The sequence below is a fragment of the Mauremys reevesii genome, linkage group 8 (assembly GCF_016161935.1).
Source record: "Mauremys reevesii isolate NIE-2019 linkage group 8, ASM1616193v1, whole genome shotgun sequence".
NCBI classification, from domain to species: Eukaryota; Metazoa; Chordata; order Testudines; family Geoemydidae; genus Mauremys; species Mauremys reevesii.
The window spans coordinates 13704585-13716651 of record NC_052630.1 but is presented as its reverse complement, the minus strand read 5'-3'; the positions used below and the strand labels follow the sequence as shown (position 1 = coordinate 13716651).

At 36.8% G+C, this 12067-nt stretch overlaps 1 protein-coding gene across 4 annotated transcripts in view; it reads left to right on the top strand.

Annotated features, from left to right (window-relative positions):
- The window catches only part of RAPGEF6 (Rap guanine nucleotide exchange factor 6), a 230410-nt gene that overhangs the window by 205518 nt on the left and 12825 nt on the right, over positions 1-12067 (top strand). For all 4 annotated transcript variants that reach the window (XM_039486057.1, XM_039486060.1, XM_039486059.1 and 1 more), the window contains 3 exons: positions 829-1020; positions 4182-4310; positions 6081-6194. In XM_039486057.1, the coding sequence (XP_039341991.1) occupies positions 829-1020; positions 4182-4310; positions 6081-6194 (435 nt within the window). The remainder of the gene's footprint in view (positions 1-828; positions 1021-4181; positions 4311-6080; positions 6195-12067) is intronic.

Below are 12067 nucleotides of genomic sequence, written 5' to 3'. Positions count from 1 at the left end.
AAGTAGGATGCAACCCCTAGTGGGGCGCAAAGGAACATGGGGGCGGGATGGGAATTGGCAACACCAGCCCCACATGGGAGGGAGAGCAGCCCAGGCTGGGCCAACCCCACGCAGGAGAGAGAGCTCAGGAGAGCGACGCGGGCCCGTGCCGGCCGTGCATGTGGGAGGACGGGGATTGAGCCGGCCCCATGTGGTATCCCATTTTCCTTTTGGGAAAATACAGTCACCTTACTTTTTTGGAACTGCCCAGGATATAAATACCTGGTCACCTGGAAGGGCAGTGCCCTCTCAGATGCACCTCATCCAGCCACTTCCTGTTCCTCCCTGCTCTGTCCAGGTAAACTTACTCATTCCTTCCCCTCTGCCACCAATTGCATCGGGAGCCTCCTATAGGGGAAGCTACCTCTTTTCTTCCAGCTAGCTGGACAAAGGACCCACCGTGTACAGTTGCTGTGAGGACACTTTCTGTATAGTTGCGATGTTCATGCTTTTCAATGTTGTAATTTTGCATTGAAATCTAAAATACGTTATTAGTGGAGTTCAATTATTATGGGAGTAAATCAAATAATTTCTCATTGCTTTGTGTGCCTACATAACTATTTGAAAAAATATTGAAATATTAGGAATATTTTTAACTTGTTTTTATGTATTTGCCTCTGTAATATAACAAGACTGGAGTGCCTTGAATAGATATTATCTATGTTATAGTATAGACTACTGTTTAAAAGGCTGTTGTTTTCTGGTCAGTCATTTTCTTCAATATCACTATAATAAATCTTGCAAATTAGAGTGCAAAGTTACTAATATTCCACTTTTTTCCGATAACAGTGACCAAGAATTTAAATGAGAGAAAAGGCGCAAAATCCTCAGAAATGTCACCAATACCCATGAGGTCAGTTGGTCAAACCACAAAAGCCCATCTGCATCAACAAAACAGAATGAGCCAAGTTCTCCAAGTTCCAGCTGTTAATTTGTACCCTATTAGAAAAAAAGGACCAGCTAAGGACCATGTCACCTTCAGTGAGTATCTGCAATTTGTATTTCCAGTATTCAAAGTAAATTGTGTGGTTAGTAAGTTTGAGAAGGGGAGAGGGATTGGATTCCAAATCAACCAGGTATTTGAAATATTTATTATGGAAGCATTGCAATAGTTCAACCTCAGTAGTTCAAGGTTTCATTTACCCTTTTCATTTATAACATATCTCAAACTCATTTCCATTTAGTTATGTATAAGAAAGCATAATGTTTATCCCACAAGAAAGAACAAAACATACCTTAAATTATTTGCACAACTAAGTTTCTAATACCTTTTTTAGTTCTTAATGTTTCGAATTACAAATCCCATTGTATGTAAAGATACTTTCTTGCTTTAGTTTCATAGGCCTCTTCTATAACACATATGTTAGCAAGAAAACAACCATTGCCTCGGAGAGTGCTATTTAAAACAGTAGAACTAGTTCAGTTTCTGAACCAGGCTAATTACAGTGAATACAAGCCTACCATCATAACAGGGCAGATAGCAGGTGATTTACCATTGTGCCGAACAGTATATATTTCTATTCTTCTGAATGGAAATCTTACAAACTGAGTAGAATTACAGTCTTTTTTACTTTCATGACATAATGAATATAATACATTTTAGTGAGTGTTATCACAGAAGTAAAACACAGGAAATTTAATATTTCAAACTGTGGAGTACCACTGTAATGGCATTATGGTCAAACAGAACAACATATGTTTTAGTGTTATTAGTAACTCTTAGTAAGCATCAAATAGTATTTTATTTATGTTTTTCCTGTTATCTAAATTTACCAATGTCTGAGGCTCTCACGGTTCTATATTAAAATGCTGCTAAATAACATCCCTTTGACCTATTTCCGTCTCTGAAATGTATGTTGCTTGCTTCTTTTTTTTGTCTTCATAACTTTGAATGATACATAATATTTTAAAGCTAAAACAATTTTAAATGACATTAAAATTAGTGAATAACGTAAAACAATTCTGCAGTGAATTGTGCATCGATTTCCACTTCAAAACTTAAAGAAGACATCAAGAAAGTTAGTTCAACTTCGCAAAGTTGTTTTCCCCTTATTCTTACTGTTATTTCAAACATGGACATAGATTTGCTTTCTAACTTCCTATCTTTAAATTGGCCAACAGAAATTGATTCTTCTCGTAAAATTGTTTAATCCCTGATTGTTTGAAGATGCAGGTTCTGTCAGTCACCGATTTTAGCACTGCAATGTGAGTGAAAAAACAAAATACTAAGCTCTTTATCACACGTCCTGATTCACTGCCTCACAGCTTCTTAACCAACACTATGGCACATCAAACATTTTTGCCACATCTTACATATCTTTCTTTAAAATCTAAATCCAAAGGAATAAAGTGTGTTAAAGTGATGTCTTTCAGGGAATATAACTTTTTTTATAGTAAGGTTATTTTCCGTCATCATCTTATTCCTCTTCTAGTAGAGTAAATGGTGGACTTAAATACCTGTTCAAATGATATGGTGAATGAATAAAATTTAAGTACTCCAGCTGAACAGACTCAACCTGGTATTGGAGATTGACTGCCAGAACTATGTGGGTCTGTTTTTACTTACTCTTACTCCTTTATGAAAAGAGTTTAGGACACCTGTTGAACTACTGGAGCTCGAGCGCCAACAAACGCTCATTAGTCATATCCTTCTTTAACCAGTTTTTTAAACCTGACATTTCACCTCTGCATATTTGCTTACCGCCCGATATGATTACTAATAACTGATAAAATACATTGGTGAGATAGAAGTGCTATACTTGACTTAGTCTGTAATACCCCTTAAGCTTCAGGAAAAATAATCTTTCTGAGGAAGAATTTGTTTGGGGAATAAATCTCTCCTCAGAGCACAATTTAGTAAGAATGATTTCCAGGCCCAGCCCAATTTCTTCTGAACTCTGCGGGGTGTGAAGACCAAATATTTGTCCTTCCTCAGGCTTATGTGGTGCAAAAGGTGGTACTAGTCTTTTACTGAAAACAACTTTTTTTATCTATCCAGTCTTTTATCGGTTTATATTGCTAATAAAGAGCAGCCTCATTTTCTTATGTCATGAGCAATAAAAATACTACAGCAATTGAAACATCAAGTCACTTGCACAAATAATGAATTTTAATTTTCAAATAAATATGAGGGTAAAATTTTAATGGTTGGCATGTAATCACCTCTTTTGTGCACATAGATGACTGTTTTAGCACTTACATTTCTATTTGCATGCACAATAACCTGATTTATATGTGGAATAGTGGTAATTTCCCAGGCACGTAGACATGCAATTGCGGTGCATTTTTCTGTGCAGAGCTCAGGCCTCCTCCTTTAAAAATCCGGCCTCAGTGTGTTCTCTATTAAAAATGGCATATGATTCTGCTTTAATCTAAAGTGTCTGTGCAATCTGAGTTGTGCTTAATTTATGGTGTAACTGAGAAGATGTCTTATTTCTCTCCTGGATGTTTGAAAAGTTCAGTGTTTCACTAACAATGTATCAGGAACTTAACTGAATGTTTAACTGTAATATAGTACAGTACACAGGACTTATTAGTGGAGAATGGGAAAAGCCAGTTTCTGTGTTTTGCTTCAACTAAGTTCTCTATATGCTTTTATTTATATATATATATATATATATATATATATATATATATATATATATATATCTATATATATATATATATATATATATATATATATATAGGATTGACAGCCCTGGATACCAAGTTCTTTATCTCTTGAAGTGATGCAGCATGGACAGTGATCGTATACACTTACCCATATCATAACAGTGTATTGGGAGATTTCAGGCTTCATAGCTTATTCAGTCCTTAATCTTTCTGCTAAGGCTCTCTAACAGGGTTTCAATTGTGATGGTTCCTGTTGCCACCTGAAAGCCACTAAACTCATTTGAGATGGAACACTGAGCAATCATCACATAGCAGATCTTTTGACCACTTCTGACCTGAGTTAAATTTGAAGTGTCAACCCACTACTGCATTACTAATCTCCTTAAACAATCCAATGTCTCTTTCTGTTCATGCTTTTACGCTAGCCATTATGCAACTTCACCCTTGGTTATAATTAAAACAGATATCAAACAAATTGCCTTGAAAGTAGAACAGTACAATTTAAATTTCTGTCATCGTCATATGTACAGGTTCTCCTCAGAAGTCACTCAGTTTGTCTGAGGAAGTAAGTAGTAAGAAACAAGCAGAAGATAGTATATCTATGGCATCCTCTTTGCACTCCAGTCCTCCCGCTTCTCCTCAGGGCTCTCCACACAAAGGTAGGAGTATATGCTTCCATACTATGCTCAAGCTTCCATCTCAGGAACTCAGTATTTTGTTATACTATAAATGTTGTTATGGATTTATCATTTATTTATCATTTATTTAAGTGATGCTGTGAGTATAGCAACTTTATGTCAAGAAATAAGTGGGGGGTTTTAGTAAGAGTGGATGAATGTATTTCTGTAAAAAATAATATACAATACACAAATTTCCCATTACAGTATGTACATTTTTGAGACTTAAGTCTGAAATTAGACCTCGTTAAAACTTTGAAAAGCACTTAAGTCCAGTTTTCAAAAGTGAGTTAAGCACTTATGACCAAAGTCTCATTGACACTCTATGGGATATAGGCTCCTGAGTACCTGAATTACTTTCACAAATGGGATTTAGGTGCCTAAGTAATTTAGGATAACATTTTCAAAAGTTTCTCTGACTGAGCACTGCTTTTGGTGAATTAATGTATGTATGTCTTGAGCACTACACTGTTAAATTAATCTTATACCTGGGACATTCTACCTCTTGAATCTTTTCCCTAATCATACTGTAAGTCTTTGTTTTACTAGCTTTAATGTATTTTTTTAATTAAAATTGGCCTTGCAAAAAACATTAAATACTTTTTTCCTCCATCCCTCAAAAATAATTTTAGCCAAACACTGGATTTTTGCTGAACTACTGTGCAGTTATGCTGTGACAGGAGATACAGGTGCAATGCCAGATAGAATTCAGGATCTTGGTGAAAACTTTGTTACTTACAAAGCTGTATTGGCAAATAATTAATGCATCCTGCCAAATCCTGGGTCTCACCATTTACATTTTTGTGTTTGTATGCTGAGTTTTCCTTGCTATCATGATGTTCTGTGGGTCCACTTATTTTTAAACCCTTTGCCTTGAAGGACCTACATCACAATATTCACAAGTCACGTTTGGATGGGATTCCCTTGGAAGCCGGTTAACATCACACTTACTAGTTGTCCAGAGCGGTCGCTGCTGAATAGTGTAAGGCATTTGTCCCGCCTTCCTTCACTCTGAACTGTTGTCTCTGAATTACTGACAACCCTGAGAAAGAGGGATTGGATTGGATTGGGAACCTTGCATGGCAATTTATTGATCATCTTACACTTCTCAGCAGGAGATCATGCTTGGCAAGATCTCATGAGAATTTGCTTCTGGCACCACAAGACACTGTTTCTTTTAGGAGGGTGTCATTGGTTTTTGTTTTGTCATCATAAATATACAAATATAAAAGTGTATGTGTGGCCTTATTATTGAATCCTGCTGCCAATTCTTATTCTGATGAGGTTTTCAAGGCTTACTTTTGCTTGTATGTTTCTGTAAACATGTGATTTCCATTAACTTTCATATGGTTCCATGAGAATCATATTTCGTTCCTTCTGGATGATTTCATTAGTTTGACTTGCTTTTATCATGTGGGGTTTTTTGTTTGTTTTGAGGGGGGTTTCTTTAGTACCAGCTTGTTTTGATCAAGGTAGTGTATATCCCGTCTTGTATGTTGTACTAACATTCATTACTGAATTAAAATTCAAAATATACCTCACGAATGACTGAAATATCCTATCTCGGTCCTGAACTTCAGTTAGCTCTGCTATTGCAGGTTTTATTCTCTTTTATTCTCTGAGCTCTACCCGAAAGAGTCTTTATGCAGGATTTAAGAAAAAAGTCTTTATTAGGTTAAAATCAAAATGTTAATTTTGTTGTCAGATATTTTGTCGTTTACAAAGATTTGTACATTGTGTGTTTCTTTGTAGTTGGTAACATCCAGAGGTCTGATAACTGTGGTCAAATGAATCTCTCTGGTTCCTCCTCATCGCTTGCCAGTGAAACCAGCAACAAGAACAGTGGGCAACGCAGCTATGGAATAGGTGGGATTTATTTACAAAAGAAAATTCAGGAGATCACTGGCAGAACAACACATGGTTCTGGCAGTAGTGAAAAGAAAGAAAGTGAGGATGATAGAGACAAGGCAGAAGTTGAGAATAAGCACAGGAAAAGAATGAGATCCCCATTTGGAAGACGTAGGGAAAGAAGTTTCTCCAGGGAGAGACCAGCTTTTACAAGTAAAAAGGAGGCAGATCACATTCAAGCTACAGAAGGAAATGAAAAACTAAAGGACATAGACAGTGATGCCCTAAGTACAAGTAGCCATGGCAACAGTAATACACTTGTCTGGTTCTGTCCACAATTGAGGCCCAAGAGGAGGAAGACTATATGATGCACTTTCTCCATTTTATATTAGGCATTTAAATGGTATCAATATTGTACATATGCATTTGTTCATGTTCAAGTGTGTGTGTGTATATATTTATATATATATATTTAGTTACTAACACATACCCCATCACCTAATCTTTTAAAGGGCAATTCTTCACCTGAGACTGGCATTAGAAATCATTTACAATATTTGAATTAGTGTACTGTAGTGCTAAGCTTAGAAATTCTGTGTAAACATACAATCTTGATTTATTTACATTACCCAGTAAATTTTAGTTTCTTGAAATACACAGAAATATTAAAATCTGTAACATATTATTTAGACTTAAAAATACTCAATATTTCTGCAAACTCCTGCAAATATTGCTTAATAAAATCAGCCGCTGTATCATGCTGCCTTATGTTTCTGTCAGACATACTTCAGTGTTCCTTATTGGTGACAGGGTAGTAATCTTGATTGCCCAAGAATGTACATTATGATATAAATCAATCCCTTCCTATTCCCAGCTTTGAATTTTTTTTTTTTTTAAAACATAGTCTCTCCTACTGGTCCGTTTTTTACCATGCTAAACTCCCAGCCAGGCTCAGGTTATTATATTTACAGTTAGTAGATGTGTATGGACACATTATTATTTATTCATTTAATTTTTAGATAGCGCAAGTCTGTTTCACGACAACTACAATAACTCGTTTGTAAAGTTCTTTGAGATTCTTAGATGAAGAGTGTTTTTTTAAAAAAAAATCCACTATAGTGGTGGTGTTTGTTATGATGGTTCTAATTGTTTAATTTCAGAAGTCAGCATCTGGGATAAAAGGTCTCTTAAAAGTTTGTCTAGGTTGGCTTTTCATTAAGCGGGAAAAAGTAATAAAGATACTTAAATATTTAAATTCATGAAAGACATAAACAGATGAAATTTAGAAATATATGGTGTTGCATATTAATATACTGAAAAGTAAATAAATTAGGTTTAATCTAAAGTGCCAATATTAAATACATTTATTTACTCTTAAAGTTACAGTTACTCTAGCTTGATAAACATGAGCGTATCTGTCTGAAAGTTTAACTTGTGTGCCCAAGCTTCAAAAACTAAAAATAATAATAATAATAATAATAATCTGTAAATATATTTGAATTATACAGCATGGGCATTGCCTCCAAATGTCAGGTTATTTGATCATTGTTATCTTGGTATGTATGGCATCAGTTGTCATGCTGAGTCATACATGTCACTAAAATTGCTTTCGTATAGATGCGTCTGTTCAGATTTTTCTCTGATTCTGAAGTAAATGTTTCACTTACCAGTACAAAAGTACACCATGTAAATTTTTACTTAAAGATAAAGTGAGAAACTGTTGATTCATGCTAGTACAACTGGGAAAGAATCTTGGTCTGAGAACAGTGCATCAGCTGCAAGCTTTGTATGGTCTCCTGTGAAGAAATTAGATAGTGCTTTGATTAATTTACCAGGAAATCTTAACAGAGGCTAAGTGAAGTCTCTGTTCTCACATGTCCCACTGTTCTCATCAAATGAAGGGTCAAGTCTTATGTGCATGTATGTGTTTGTACTCCCAATAGAACATATAAACTCTAATACTTAGTAAGCATTATCTGTTTCAGTGCAGGCAGGGGACACTGCTCACATCTAGCTTGAAATAGAGTGGACCTTGTCCAGTCACCCTGTGGGAACCCTAAAGAAGGATGAAAATCTAAATATTAAAAGAAGGTAGAAGCCTTAGTCTAAGGCATGCTTCCCTCAATCAAAGAATGACCCACAAATGGTAGGGGAGACAGTTATCTTAAACAAAATGGTAAAGAAAGCAGATTTGAGAGATCTGCTCATTAGTTAATTTTGCTTCTGATTTACCTCTATTTTAATTCCTAAAAAAGACTATCATAGTTGGACAGAAAAACAAGAGCTGACCTGACTCACTACAAGAGGCCACTATTTTCTGCAAATCAGCTCTTAGACCACATCAACCCAATTATTAATATAAACAAAAAACTTCAGCAATCCAGCCAAATTTCCACTGACAGCTTATAATTTATTATGAAAAAGAGCTCAGAGGGATCAGAAAACCAATTGCCATAATTTTCTTTTAACAGAGTTTAAGTTCAGAACGAGAGAGCAATTTAACTGTGACAGACATTGCAAATGATATGCTATTGAAAATGCATTCTGTCTGTACTCAGAGGGAAAGCACAGAAAAGCTGCAGGAGGCCAACCAGTAAAACCGCTATCACTACTATAAGATATCAGCTGCTAGCAAAACCATAATAAGCTTGCAACATATGTTACTTCATTTTAAATAGATTTCAGAGTATGTTGGTTACTACCTAAGGTAACTGAAATAGTTCCACTCAGAACCAAAGTTTGTTTAGACATCCTGTACTTTCAGTACCTTGTTTAATTTTTGCTCATACATATCTCAAAGAACAATGTGTCAGTCATTAAATGTCAGGCAAGTACCCATAGCATGTATATAACTAAAGTCTAGGCATGCAGGGTCCTTATTTGGTAGGTAATGGACTTTTCTGTCGCTTGTTTTCAAAAACAGAACACCAGCTAGAGGGAGTGTATTCAGTTTGTTTGAATTTTACAGTGTACCTAACACAGCAAAATTGGTCAGAGTGAAAAAGAAACTTCTGCATATTTCATGGTAGTGTTCAAACTTTTTGTTTGAGATGTACCTACAATAAAGGAAGCAAACAGAGGCCTAATGGTGTAAGCTGATGTAATTGACTTCAGGTCTGAATCTGATTCAATGAGTCTAGAGCTATAGCACAATCCCAGAACCCACTGGTAGACAAATTTACTAGAAATGACAATTTTGTAACATGGCAAAGGACACCTTTTGGTAGTCCATCTCTTAATTTTGGTAGCCCACATAAACCTCAGTGCAAAAATTATGCATGTTACCAAAGCTAGGGAGGAATGATGTGGAGCACTCTATTGTCTTTCCTCTTCCTCCTCCTAATTTGTCTCAATCCATCCCTCTTCTTCCCTCCCCCCCCCCCCCTTTTGAATCTTTCTCTTTATATTCCTTTTCTACTCCAGTTCAGGCTGGCAGATAACGATACAGAATTACTAGCAGTCCTTCACTATGCTAGTTCAGCTGTAGTGCCTGCTGTGATTGAAACACTCACCATCCCAGTCATTTTACTCTCAGCATGTTTGTTAAGGGCTTCCATGGAGAAGCATTAGGCTACACTCCAGCTTCCAGCGTTGATTGCCAAAAACTTTATGGGGCTCCCATGACACACTGATGACGTTCAACTTGCACTTGAGGACCACTAACTTAAACTGAAAATTAGCATTAGAGTAAAAAATTAAGGATTTGTATGTCCATTTACCCCTGTTTTCACTAGAGTTCGGAAGCTAAAAAGTTAGAGCCCGCTCACCTAAAATTGATGTATTCCCTGAGCTGTTTTTGAAAGGGTGACGTGTTAAATTTAAAAACAAAAAAGGAGCTCTAATTTGAAATCTAGCTGTTACAGGTGATTTGTGCAACTCTTACCACATCTTGAACTATGCTATTTAGGGATGAATATTGTTATGTATCCCATAAATCAGCCTCAGCATATGTAAGCACTTAAAAAATATCTGCCATGGAGGAGACCACAGACATAAATGTGCAATCATTCTGATGGCGGCGCTTTTTAAACTCTTATGCTGATACCCTCTGTCTGTGGTTGACAGTGTCATTAACATGAACATCCTCTCACCTAAAACTATCAGGAAACTTTTTTATGAGACTAGTTGATTCAAAAGGGACCCACAGATACAGGTCTTGAGGAGCAAAGTGCCTCGTCTCTGTGATCCAAGATCAGGATAATTTTTTTTAATCCACATTTCTCACATAGGGGGAGGGGTAGCTCAGTGGTTTGAGCATTGGCCTGCTAAACTCAGGGTTGTGAGTTCAATCTTTAAGGGGGCCATTTAGGGATCTGGGGCAAAAATCTGGGGATTGGTCCTGTTTTGAGCAGGGGTTTGGACTACATGACCTCCTGAGGTCCCTCCCAACCCTGATATTCTATGATAACAGTACTCTGGCACTGAACTGGTAGACCTGACTTTCAGTTACTGTATAAAATCACATGAAAAAACATTTGTAACTGTAGCAACCCTTGTATTAAAATACAAGGCAGCATCTTAGCTGCTTGACACGGGTTTTTATATTTATATTTTTCATGTAGCATCCAGAGTCAGGATTGCCAATGATAAGAGGTGAAAGATTAGGGTTAAACTTGTTTGAAGTCCAATCACATTTGACAAGAAAGGAGTGTTCTGTTGCCTCTTGAAAAGAGCAGTTTGGTGGTCCTTAAATCATATGGGATTTTTCTAACTTGACAGCCTTCCATGCTGCCACTTGGTTTCTGCAGCAGTGCAGAGTGGGTAGTGAATTAGATTCCTGCACTGAATGCAGCTGTGAATATTCCTCCTAACTTGTCAAGGCCTGAGGTAGAATTAAAATCTACAAACAACAAACAAAATTAGCTGGAAAAGAAATATAACGATTTCTGATTACACTTACTTTGGTTACTATTCTTTAAATTTGTTTGTATTAGAGTAGCATCTAGGAACCCGAATCAAGTCTCAGGGCATCATTGTTCTAGGTGCTGCACAGACAAATAACAGAGGACAGTCCCTGCCCCAGAGAGCTGGTGGTTTAGGTGTCCAACAGGATACAAGAAGTTGACAGAATAGACATACAGGGTCGGGGGGGAGGTGAAAACCTTAAAAAAAAAATCTCCCCCAGAACTATTAATCTTTTCTTTTCCCTCCCAGGCTGTAGAAGAAAAGACTTGGTTGGTTTATGGGGGTTGTATTGTTTATGTATGTGAGAGAGAGAGAGAGGAAAAAAGAACATGTTAATAGTGTCCCAAGTAGAAAAAAATAAGTTGTACATTTTGTTCTGAAAGTGGTGAGCTTACCGTGGGAGTGCTTTACACAGTGCAGGTCCAGCTGCTGTAAAATTTCTACCTCCCATACTTGTGAGGTGCCCACTTGAGTTTCTGGATTCATAATGAGGTAAATAAGAAAAGTGAGATGGAGCATATGTCTTATCCTTCAGTGTTTGTAAAGTTTGGCAATGATCAGCATACCCTCATTACACCACATATCTACACTTTCAAGTGGGGGCATGATTTCTAATGGGTAGGCATACCTGTGCTAGCTTTAGTTTAACATGTACCGGTACTCTGGTTGCTAGCCCATTCTGAAGCCTGCCACCACATCTGGTGTTTTGTGAACCACGTTCTTATGTCTAAACTACTATTATTGCCTATACTAGCTAGATTAAAGCTGTGCTACAGACATGCCTTTGCTTGCAGTGGAGACACTCCTCATTTTCTGTTGAATTTCACGCACAGTAGATGGTACAGGAAGATTGGGGAAAATACATTGTTTCACTAGTTAAGGTTGTTCTACACTTGTGGCTGAGTGGTTGTAGCATTGAACTAACCTGGCACAACAACCTGGTATTCAGCAACGGCAGCAAATTGCCCCATGATTATATGTAATGT